At 35.9% G+C, this 12,622-nt stretch overlaps 1 protein-coding gene and 1 non-coding gene across 4 annotated transcripts in view; one reads left to right on the top strand and one right to left on the bottom strand.

Annotated features, from left to right (window-relative positions):
- Positions 1-12,622, top strand: part of SLC35A3 (solute carrier family 35 member A3) — a 42,270-nt gene that overhangs the window by 16,037 nt on the left and 13,611 nt on the right. For 2 of the 3 annotated variants that reach the window (XM_040232235.1, XM_040232236.1), the window contains exons 2-4: positions 9,124-9,328; positions 11,425-11,579; positions 11,653-11,775. In XM_040232235.1, the coding sequence (XP_040088169.1) occupies positions 9,142-9,328; positions 11,425-11,579; positions 11,653-11,775 (465 nt within the window). In that variant the 5' untranslated portion in view covers positions 9,124-9,141. Of the gene's footprint in view, positions 1-6,131; positions 7,759-9,123; positions 9,329-11,424; positions 11,580-11,652; positions 11,776-12,622 lie in introns of those variants that run through there. The other variant, XM_040232237.1, reaches the window with a different exon arrangement.
- LOC120857165 lies at positions 139-254 on the bottom strand. The gene has a single exon (XR_005719622.1). It is a non-coding gene; the product is annotated as a U5 spliceosomal RNA (small nuclear RNA).

The following is a 12,622-nucleotide window of genomic DNA, read 5'->3' as shown; positions in this document are numbered from 1 at the left end:
TCATACACAGACCTAAAGATTATACATATAAGTTATTGGAAATAACTTTGTAGCCAGGTTGATTTTCAGATTTATCTACAAGTAAAAAATAATAGAAATTTTTAGTATATAGTGTTTTTCTTTTCTTTTTTTTTTTCCAGTCTTGTTTATCTTACAAGGCCTCAAACAATTGAAGTAACACTCATACTAACCACCCCCCAACAAGAATCTTTAGTAAAAGGCAAAAGATTCAATTTGAAGAGAAACATGAGTATAGAGTTGAATGTTTCAGAATTTGGTTAATGCCTATCTAGTGCAATAATAATGATATAAACAAATAATTTCTCACTCACCCTGATTAACATAAGGGTGAAAGTAGTAGTAGTGCATTAATGATAAATATACTTATGTAATATATATCTTTTTAAATATTTAAAGCCTTTAAGTAACTCAGAATTGGTTGACAAAGCGTTATAAAGGCGAAGATCTTAGGGAGCTACTTTAATGAAAATAAGGGATATGTAATTAGCATATCAAATATGCTTAATTAAACCTTCTAGTATTTTTGAAAAACCTTTTTTTTCCCCTGAAGATTATTAATTACTGAGAATTTTTTGAACTCTTAATAAGTTCACTAATATTTTTTACACACAATTCTAACCATGTCATCATACAAACTCATCAAATACGAATGAGTGGGGGTTATTAGGTGAATGAAGTTTTTGTTGTACATTTTTCTTTCAAGAAGTGAGAAGGGATTTAAAAATAATAAAACTCAACTTTGTAAATGTCAAACTTTTCTGGTACTTCAGAAGAAAAATAGTGATCAGAAAGCAAATACAAGATCTTTTCTAGTGACTAAGCAAATCCTGAAATATTCCTGTGCAAAGGACTTTTAGAAGGACTTGCAGTGTGACTGTATCAAATTAGTATGATTATAGTATACACACACCAGGATTACAGTTATACATTATTATTGTTATACACTAATAACTTTATAATAGTTAATATATGTTATGTATTGCTGTATGTATACTCACAGTATACAATGTAATTTTTTTTTTTCTGCACTGGTCTTTGTTGCTTTTGTGCAGTCTTTCTTTAATTGCAGAGAGCGGAGTCTACTGAGTCTATTCTTCGTTGAAGTGCTTCGGGCTTCTCATTGCAGTGGCTTTTCTTGTTGCAGAGCACAGGCTGTGTGGGCTTCAGTAGTTTAGCATGTGGGCTCAGTAGTTGTTGAACAACTACTTAGTTGCTCCACAGCATGTGGAATCTTCCCAGACCAGGGATTAAACCTGTGTCCCTGCATTGGCAGGCACATTCTTATCTACTGTGCCACCAGGGAAGTCCTCAAAGTTTACAATTTAAATATTGAGATAATACTTCTGGATGAAAAAATTGAAATAAAATTGTGTATAGTTAGAACTAGAAGAGACCTGAGAAGTCATATAAAATATTAAATTTTAGAAAAATAGCTTGAAACAAATTAGCTTATATAACATTTAGGAGCTACTTGTTGAAAAATGTTAAGAAAATTTTTAAATTTAAATCTTTAAAAGGAGAAAAAAGGATCTTAAATGTTCATCAGTAGGAGAATGGGTAAATAGAAGGCCCACTTATTTGATGGAACATTATAGAGTTATTAAAAGCAATGAACTAGGTCTGTATGTCAACATAGAAGGCAAAACAATGCTGAATACAGTAAGGAAGATGCTAAATAATGTATACCATGTTTGTATAGGTATGTATATTAAATATAAAACATTAAATATATTTAATATAATTATACTAATATACTGTATATTATGTTATTACATGTTCTATATAGATATAATTCTATTAATGTTTAAAATATTGAAATATTTTATATTAAAAGTTTGATGCCATGTATATATATTAAAATATTTAGGCTTACACATATTTCTGTGTGGGTATATAAAATTTTAAAAGTGCACAGAAATACATACTCCAAACACATGTTAATAGGGGCACAGTGAGGAATAAGACTTAGAGTTGTGGCTTAAAGAGAATTTTAACTATAATGTTTTATTCCTTTAAAAAAGGAAAGATAAGCAAATGTGACAAGATTGACACTTGTTAGTTCTAGGTGGTGGAATTGTGGACATTTGTTACATTCTTGATATTTTATTATATTTTTTAAAATCCATTCTTTTCCCTCAAGAAAAATCTACTGTTTTTTAGGAGAATTTAGAACTTTTTGATTACAAGACTTTATTTCCTATGTAGCTAAGAATCTCCAAAAGTTGTTGAAGTCCTTTCAGTGGGAATATGAAATGGCCTAGGTACTTTTATCTTTGCTGCTAATGTCCTCAGGTTTAGAGATTTCCCAAAAATTTAAGAAAAAAATGACAGAATCTATATCAAAATATCTTCATATGTCTTTGAGTAGTGGGATTGGGTTCAATATAATTTTTGTTTCTACATTTTTCTCACTAACTAGTTTTTAAAGTAAATAAAATAATAAAATGCTTTTTTAGAAAAACCATAACAAACCGAACCAAAGAAAGTCATCCGAATGAAATAGTGCTGTTTATTGATCAGGAACAAGTCTTAGCTTTAAGGTGAAAGTGGAGCATCTAAGCATCCTGACCCTTCTAATACTGCTCTAAATCTGAGAGCCTCACTGAACTCCAGGTGGGTTCAAGGAGCTTAGTAATTGGGGTCTTTAAAGGAACATGGGTGTTAATTTGTTGAATGGTACATGAGGGTTTTGACAGTAAACTGAATATGGCTACATTTGGGAAAGAACAGTTTCTTATTGATTATTGATATATAAGTTTCTTGGATAGGAAATTTCCATGAAACAAAGAATAACCTGGAAACTAGATGATTGGTATCACCTGAAAGGATAAAAGAAGGGGGATTAGGCAATAAGAGGAAAAATGTAGGAGAGACTGAAATTAAATATTAAACATGAAAATGTTAGAAGTTTGTTTTCAGTTATAGGGAAAATATTGTAGATTCTGAAATGAAGAAACAGTCTTATAGAGGTAGAACATAATCTTTGTTTTCATCTATTTTGTTTTTATATATTTGCTTTGCATATAGGAGTTGTATTAAATGAAAGTACTTACTTCTACCTATATTGTACTCTAAAATCAAACTGTTTGTATGTCTTAGAATTACACTTCTTGACAGAGGATGAGATGGTTGGATGGCATCACTGACTCAGTGAACATAAGTTTGAGCAAACTCTGGGAGATAATGAAGAACAAGGGAGCCTGGCATGCTGCAGTCCGTGGGATTGCAAAGAGTGATTGATGTTAACTTATTTGATAAAAATTTAATAATACATGGAAGTCATGTTGTACTGCTTAAACTGATACAGTACTAGATATCGTATCTCAGTTAAACTGGAAAAAAGAAGAAATAGGGAAAAAAAAAAAAGAAATACTTGATTTTTTTCATTTTGAATTTTTTTTCTTCCTTTAGGCAGAATTGTAAATTCAACTGTAATTCTTTACAGGTGCTCTAGTGCAAATAATCATGTGTTTGCATATATTTTACTTCTTGACTTCATATTAGAAAAACAACATCCCTCTTTCCTCCTGCATGTTTCCTCTACTTCTCATACAGAATGTTTCACTTCTGACACTTCTGGTCATCAAACCTGTGTCGGGGTTTTCCCCACACCAAGGCAGATTCTCTGCAATGCCAGCTGGATATCCTTCAGCAGTTCTGATACTACCGATCTGGAGATGGTGTCAGATCCCAGTCTCACAAGGGCTCAGTCTCACAAGACTGCTCCCACCCTACTTCATATCCTGATCACAACCTGGGTCCCCAGTTACCAAATGACTTGGACTTAGCTACAAATCAGAGGTCCTCAGGCTTGATTAAATTGCTAGAGTGGCTCATAGAACTCAGGGAAACATTTATGTTCACCAGTTTATTAAAGGATATGATGAAGGATACAGATAAACAATCAGATGAAGATTAGGGCAGGGTCTGGGAGGATTCCCAGCACAGGAACTTCTGTACCCATAGACTTGGGGTGCTTCACCTTCCCTGTATGGATGTGTTCACCAACCTGGAGGCACTCCGCACCCTATACTGTTGGGATTTTATGTAGGCTTCATCATGTAGGCATGATAGATCATTAACTCCATATTCAGCCCTTCTGCCTTCTTAAGACAATAGGGGAGTAGGGGAGCTCAGAGATGGGGCTGAAAACTCCAAGCTTCTAATCATGGCTTGTTTTTTCTGCTGAGCAGCTCTCATTCAGGACTCATCCAGAAGCCCACCCAAATTTGCCTTACTAGAACAAAAGACACATCTATCACTCAGAAAATTACGAGGATTTCAGGAGCAATGTGTCAAGAACTGGGGTCAAAGACCAAATATTAGAACAAAAGATGCTCCTAGTGGCCTTATCACTTAGGGAAATACCAGGGTTTCAGGAGCCAGGGGCAGAAACCAGTGTATATTTTTTTCTATTCTCTCACAGACTTAGAAAAATAAAAAATAACATTGTGAGAGACTAAGAATATCAAGAACTGTATTATCACAGTGAATGTTTATATTGATGTTGTATATACTTGAAAGTGGAAAAGCCAAATTGTAGAAGTAATATATCCTGGCTTAGAATCTGACCTTTACATTTTCATTTGAAAAGAAATCAGCGTATTCCCGTTATAATATGTACATTATGCTCTTCAGTTCAGTGCACTCTCTTAGTCATGTCCGCCTCTTTGCGACCCCATGGACCACAGCACGCCAGGCCTCCCTATCTATCACCAACTCCTGGAGTTTACCCAAACTCATGTCCACCGAGTTGGTGATGCCATCCATCCCTCTCATCCTCTGTTGTCCCCTTCTCCTCCTGCCCTCAATCTTTCCCAGTATCAGGGTCTTATCAAATGACTCGGCTCTTCTCCTCAGGTGGCCAAAGTATTGGAGTTTCAGCTTTAACATCAGTCCTTCAAATGAACACTCAGGACTGATCTCCTTCAGGATGGACTGGTTGGATCTCCTTGCAGTCCAAGGGACTCTCAAGAGTCTTCTCCAACACCACAGTTCAAAAGCATCAATTCTTCGGTGCTCAGCTTTCTTCACAGTCCAACTCTCACGTCCATACATGACTACTGGAAAAACTGTAGCCTTGACTAGATGGACCTTTGTTGGCAAAGTAATGTCTCTGCTTTTTAAAATGCTATCTAGGTTAGTCATAACTTTCCTTTTAAGGAGTATGCATCTTTTAATTTCATGGCTGCAGTCACCATCTGCAGTGATTTTGGAGCCCAAAAAAATAAAGTCAGCCACTGTTTCCACTGTTTCCCCATCTATCTGCCATGAAGTGATGGGGCCAGATGCCATGATCTTCATTTTCTGAATGTTGAGCTTTAAGCCAACTCTTTCACTCTCCTCTTTCACTTTCATCAAGAGGCTCTTTAGCTCCTCTTCACTTTCTGCCATAAGGGTGGTGTCATCTGCATGTCTGAGGTTATTGATATTTCTCCCGGCAATCTTGATTCCAGCTTGTGCTTCCTCCAGCCCAGAGTTTCTCATGATGTACTCTGCATAGAATTTTAAAAGCAGGGTGACAATATACAGCCTTGACATACTCCTTTCCCTATTTGGAACCAGTCTGTTGTTTCATGTCCAGTTCTAACTGTTGCTTCTTGCCTGCATACAGATTTCTCAAGATGCAGGTCAAGTGGTCTGGTATTCCCATCTCTTTCAGAATTTTCCACAGTTTATTGTGATCCACACAGTCAAAGGCTTTGGCTTAGTCAATAAGGCAGAAGTAGATGTTTTCCTGGAACTCTCTTGGTTTTTCGATAATCCAGCGAATGTTGGCAATTTGATCTCTGTTTCCTCTGCCTTTTCTAAAACCAGCTTGAACGTCTGGAATTTCATGGTTCATGTCCTGCTGAAGCGCCTGGCTTGGAGAATTTTGAGCATTACATTACTAGCGTGTGCTGCTATTGCTGCTGCTAAGTCGCTTCAGTTGTGTCCAACTCTGTGCAGCCCCATAGATAGCAGCCCACCAGGCTCCTCTGTCCCTGGGATTCTCCAGGCAAGAATACTGAAGTGGGTTGCCATTTCCTTCTCCAAGGCATGAAAGTAAAAAGTGAAAGTGAAGTTGCTCAGTTGTGTCCTACTCTTAGCAACCCTATCGACTGCAGCCTACCAGGCTCCTCCGTCCATGGGATTTTCCAGGCAGGAGTACTGGAGTGGGGTGCCATTGCCTTCGTACTAGCGTGTGAGATGAGTGCAATTGTGCAATAGTTTGAGCATTCTTTGGCATTGCCTTTCTTTAGGATTAGAGTGAAAACTGACCTTTTCCAGTCCTGTGGCCACTGCAGAGTTTTAGTTGTACAGAATAAACAAAAGACTTTCTTGAACAGATGTGAAATAATTTTGTAACATTTTCCAGGAAAATCAAATACCTTTGCCAAATGTAGATTGCTGGCAATTTATTCTCCTTTTAACAGAGATAAAAGGCCACCAGGAAATCTTTGAAATTTTACAGTGGCATGTCATGTGATCTAGAGAACCTGATATTTGACTTTATAACTGCTATTTCCAATTAGTAGTTACAAAGCCTTGAAGAAGTCACCTAACTTCTCTGTTCACTGTTTTATTGTAAGATGAATAGATTGTACTGGATGATTTATAAAACATTTTCCACCTCTAAAATGCTACCGTTTTATTTCACATTAGGGTGCTTTTGCTCACGCAGATTTATAAGAATGAGATAGATGGGTGATAAAGTGGTTGTGCCACTTTACATTCCCACTAGCAAAACTGAGAGTTCTTTTCACTTTAAACCCTCTTCAACACTTGGTAGCATCAGATTTTAAGACTTCATCTATTCTCCTAGGTATATATTTATCTCATTGTGGCTTTAATTTTTATTTCTCTAATGACTGTGATATTGAACATTTTTTCATGGGCATATTAGCCATTTTATCTTTTGTTGGTGAAATGTTTATCAAATCTTTTGTCCATTTTCATTTGGGTAATTTTTTTCTACTCATTGTGTTATAAGAGTTCTATATACATTCTAGATACAAGGCCCATGGTCGGATTTTTGTATTGAGAATATTTTCCTCCATGATGTGGTTTGCCTTTCATTATTTTTACAGTATCTTCAGAAGAGCAGATTTAAACTTTGATGATGTCCAGTTTTTCCATATTTCTCTTTTGTGGTTTGTGCGTTTTGTAAGAAATGTGGATATGATTTTCTCCTATGTTTTTACCTTGAATATTTATATTTTTAGCTTTTATAACAGCTCTATTTCTAGTTAATATTTTGTACAAGGCGGATAAATAGTGGTTCATTTTAAAAATTACAGATAGCTCATTGTTTCAGAATTATTTGTTAAAAAGACTATGCTTTCATTTTGGTACCTTTGTCAAAACTATTTGACCAAATATGTATGGATCTTGTTCTGGAGTTCATTCTGTTCCATTGATCTATTCTTCTGTCCTTATGTTAATACCAGTCTATTTCTAGAGCTTTATAGTAAGTCTGGAATCTCAGTAGTTTAACCCCTTCCACTTTATTTTTCCTTTTCAAAACTGTTTTGATTGTCTAGGTCCTTTGTATTTTCCTATAAATTTTCAAATCAGTTTGTCAACTTCTACCGAAAAAAAAAAAAACCCTTCAGGGATTCTTTTTTTTTTTTTTTTTTTTTAATCTTTAGATGAATTTGAAGCAAAGATGTGGCTTGGGGCAGAGAGGCAGTTGACTGGCCATGCACACTACATTAAGCCCTTCCTTGAAGGAGGATCTTAGTGGGTCATCTCCAGGTCTACAGAGTTTTAGTGATTGATGGTGTTATTCAGATCTTCTGTATTCTTACTGGATTGCGTGTGTGTGTGTGTGTATGTATTCTATCAGTTACTGAGAAAGGGATTAAAATCCCACATTCTGACTGTAGATTTACATGTTCTTCCTTTTAGTTCTGTCAGCTTTATGTATTTAAAGCTATGTTAGCACATGTACATTTATAATATCTTCCTGATGTGTTGACTCTTTTATCTTTATGAAGTACCCTTTAATTCTAAAAATAATTCTTATGTAGTCTGTTTTGCCTGATACTAATCTAACTCCTCCAACTTTCTCATAGCTATTTTTATTATGGCTTATCTTTTTCCAGTCCTTTTACTTTTTAACATATTTGTATGTTCATATTTAAAGTGAGTCTCTTAGAGTTAATATTAAATTACTTTAGGAAAAATATTGGAGCTTTGCTTCTTTTATTTTGGGGGGACCCTGGATGAAGTGTACATGAGAACTTCTACTATTTTTTTCAATGATGTAGATATAAAATTATTTCAAGAATGTTTATAATTGCTTGTTGGTGGTGCATTTTTGTAGTGACCTCTTTAAAATTCTTGGCTGATAACTCCAACATCTGTACTAACTATGAGTTGTTGCCTGTTGATTGTCCTTATTTATCCTAGTTGAGACTTTTTTGTCTTTCAGTATGATGAGTACATTCATTTTGGATTGTATCCTGGGCATTTAGAGCGTTATGAGACCTCAGTTCCTACTTAAATAGACAGCCACTGGAGAGGGAGGAATGGCACTGCGTCTTCAATGACATTTACCTTGTATAGGGCAGGAGTGGCTGGCAGAGCTCTGCCCCCATGATCTGTTTGGCTACAGTGTCTGGTGGGGGCTGGGAGGGCCACCAGCTCTGTGGTTATTTTTGCAAGTTAGGGATGGTCAGCAAGGCTCCGCCCACAGATTACACAGCACTCAGTTGGGAAGGTCGCATCCTGTAGGACTGCTGTCTTCCCAGTCCTTGGTTGGAGACAGTGGGTTTTTTCTTATGGCTTTTTTGTTATTGACCTATATCTGCTGGTGGTTCCAGGTTGTGAACTGCTGTAGCACCCAGGGTGAGATACATGAGTGGCAAAAATTTCCAGGGAATTCGCTGCTGCATCACTCAAGATCTGCAGTCTCTAGCCAGTTTGTCTTATTTTTTCACCTTTTCAGAGTCTTATGATTGCTTTGTCTTTGGTCCAAGATTTATAGTTGTAACTAGCAGGAAAAATAGGGTGGAATGCACTTTATCTTCTTTGGAATGAGACATCTCTTACTGGTTTTTAATGTTTCTAATTTCTATGTTTTCTAACTTTATTTGCACTGTATATTTTGTTTTTCAGGCAAATGAAGATAAAACAATGTCAGCCAACCTAAAATACCTTTCTTTAGGAATTTTGGTCTTTCAGACTACCAGTTTGGTTCTAACGATGCGTTATTCTAGGACATTAAAAGAAGAGGGGCCTCGTTATCTATCATCTACAGCTGTGGTTGTTGCTGAACTTTTGAAGATAATGGCCTGCATTTTATTAGTCTACAAAGATAGCAGTAGGTATCTAGGGTTTTTTGTGTTTTTTTTTTTTTTAAGTCACTGAAGTTTATTTAATTGTTTTGGAGTTATTCATATATATATGAATAACCTATATACATAGACCCACACACATGTATATAAGACTTCCCTATTGGCTCAGCAGTAAAGAATCCGCCTGCAATGCAGGACCTGCAAAACACTCAGGTCCGATCCTTGGGTTGGGAAGATCCCCTGGAGTAAGAAATGGCAACCCACTCCAGGAGAATCCAATGGAATCAGAGGAGCCTGGTGGGCTGCCGTCTATGGGGTCACACAGAATTGGATACGACTGAAGTGACTTAGCAGCAGCAGCAGCAGAGAAATGTCTGCTTAAGTCTGTTGCCCATCTTTGAATTGGGTTGTTTGTAAATTTTGTATACTTTTGAAACTGTCATGTTGGCCATTGTAGCTGGAGTGTATTGATCTGGGAGAAACAAAAAGAGATTGCATTTGTTTTCAGAAAATAATAAATGTTTAAAAAGATGCTCTACCTCTCTAGCAATGAGAAAAATCAAATTAAAGCCACAACACTCAATTTTACTACCCTCAGACTGCTAATAAGAAAAATGTGATAACATTAATTATTTAAAAATTTAATTTTAAGAATGAGCTAATATTTTAGATTTTTTTCTGCCAAAACTAAGAAAAAATATTGGTAATTTTTAACTACTTACATAATTTTTTGACTATCTTAGAGTCAGGAAAGGATGAATATCTAGCAGCATTTTTAAAAGTTATTTTCATTTTAAAACAGTTTTCATAATCAAAGTTTTCCGATTTTGTGTTGAGAGAGACCGTCATCTATAAAGTGTCATTGTTGGTAGAGTGGTAGGGTTCCTTAGACTTTCTCCTTTCTTTGGGAGATTATGTATCTCTTAAAGTTCTTTGGACTTTTTTTGTGATTGATACTGTGGCTTGGCTAGCTCAGAGTCCACTGTTAATTCCTTTCCCCCTTTCTTATCTCTAAAGTGGAGAATATAAAAGAAAAGAGTTGATTTTCCAGCTCCCTTGCAGCATGGGGTAGTTAGGCAACACACAGTCCTGATCAGTGAGAGGGAAGAAGATGCCTGCTAGGCCACTATTCTCTTCTTTTTTTTTTTGGTTGCCAAAAGGAAGAGCCAGAGGTGCTCAGTCATTTGGTAACCTGTTGCAAAAATCACATAGACAATAAATGAAAAGCATGAAATTAAAAACCTTATATATAGAGAGAGAGAAAGAGAGAGAAAGAAAACTTAGGTCCCTGATGTCATTACTGAGCTGCTGTAGCAGCTTTGGACCTGGACTCATGATAATGTGAGACAAATCCCTGTGGGTTTGAGCCAGTGTTGGTTGAGTTTTCTGCTGTTTGAGCCAAACCCACTTCCTAACCGATACCATTTTATGATTAAAGTCTTCATAATTATTAATTGGCATGAGTGACTGATGATAGAATATATTATAAAATACAAGATATTATAATGTTGCTATGATAAAGTAAGAATACTTGGTTGACAATACTATGAGATTTTTATTATCATAAATATATATGTGTGCATATCAATTTATTTCCCAATGAAAGATATATATTATTATAAAGATAAGGCACTTCTTAATACACTATCTTCTAAGATTTAACATTTGAAATATTAGCATCATTAAAGGCATAGATATACCTTATTTTATTCCAGACATTGTGTTTTTTTACAAATTGAAGATTTGTGGCAACCCAGCATTGTCAAATATTAATGAGCATTTTTTAGCAATAAAGTATTTTTTAATTAAGGTATGTACATTTTCTTAGACATAATCCCATTGCACAGTTAACAGACTATCATACAGTGTGCACATAACTTTTATTTGCACTGAGAAACCAAAAAAGTTCTGTGACTTACTTTATTGTGATACTCACTTTATGGCTGTGGTCTAGAACTGAACCTGCAATCTCTCTGAGGTATGTCTGTAGACATCAAAGTATCTTAATAGGTAGCTGAATTCCATTTTTTACAGGTGAAAAAACCAAGGATTTGGGAGAAAATATGGAATGGATTCAGAGTTACTTAATTACTGATTTTGTCCATTTCGTGTTTTTTCCTAGAATGTAGTCTAAGAGCACTGAATCGAATACTACATGATGAAATTCTTCATAAACCTATGGAAACGCTTAAACTTGCTATTCCATCAGGGATATATACTCTTCAGAATAATTTACTCTATGTGGCACTGTCAAATCTCGATGCAGCTACTTATCAGGTATCTAAAATACATTTCTAGTAGTCCTTCTAAGAAACAGACAAACAATAATATTAGCTGTTTTCTTTTTCAGGTCACATATCAATTGAAAATTCTTACAACTGCACTATTTTCTGTGTCAATGCTTAGTAAAAAATTAGGTGTGTACCAGTGGCTCTCCCTGGTAATTTTGATGACAGGAGTTGCTTTTGTACAGGTAACTATTCCAGATAAGTATAACTTTCATTTTTATCACAGTTTCAAAATCTCATTTTGGAGAGTATCATTGTTATTTGTTGATGCAAATTAATGCTTATTCTCACATCTGTTTTTGAGGACTTCCCCATGAGGAAGATACCACATTGGGACTATAAATGATACAAAGAAATAAAATCAAATAATCTGAGTCAAAGAAGTGAATAGTCTATTTAGGGAAATAAGACACTTTGTAAAACAAAGCCGATTTTTACTTAGTATCGGAACATTTGAGGTCAGTCACCCCCTTCCTATTGTCTGTCAGCTTCCCTGATACACTCCTTCTTGGTTCTTTTCACATCTTTCTAATGATTCCTTAGTGGTTTCCTTCCTGGGGTCCTCTTCCCTCATATACACATTAGAGATTGGGGTTGTTGATAGGCTTATTGTTTCTCTTAAATTATGTCCTTATTTTTGGAGATTTCATTCTTTCTGGATGTTTTTATTAATAGATATGCTGATGGTTTCTTGATCTGTGTCATCAACTCTGGTTATCACCTCTAGTTTCAGATTTGTATATCTAAAAGCCCATTGAACATCTTTGGTTGGTTGTGGGCTTCCCTGGTGGCTCAGACAGCAAAGAATCCACCTGAAATGCAGGAAACCTGGGTTGGATCCCTGGGTCAGGAAGATTCCCTGGAGAAGGGACTGGCTACCCACTCCAGTACTCTTGCCGTGAGAATTCCATGGACAGAGGAGCCTAACAGGCTACAGTCCATGGGGTCACAAAGAGTTGGACACGACTGAGCGACTAACAGGTTCACTTTTCACTTCAGTAGGCCTTATAAACCAAGTGTATCCAAAACTAA

Source organism: Oryx dammah, unplaced genomic scaffold (genome assembly GCF_014754425.2).
Source record: "Oryx dammah isolate SB20612 unplaced genomic scaffold, SCBI_Odam_1.1 HiC_scaffold_28, whole genome shotgun sequence".
Classification (NCBI taxonomy): Eukaryota; Metazoa; Chordata; class Mammalia; order Artiodactyla; family Bovidae; genus Oryx; species Oryx dammah.
The sequence above is the reverse complement of the archived record's forward strand: the minus strand, read 5'-3'. Positions and strand labels throughout refer to the sequence as shown.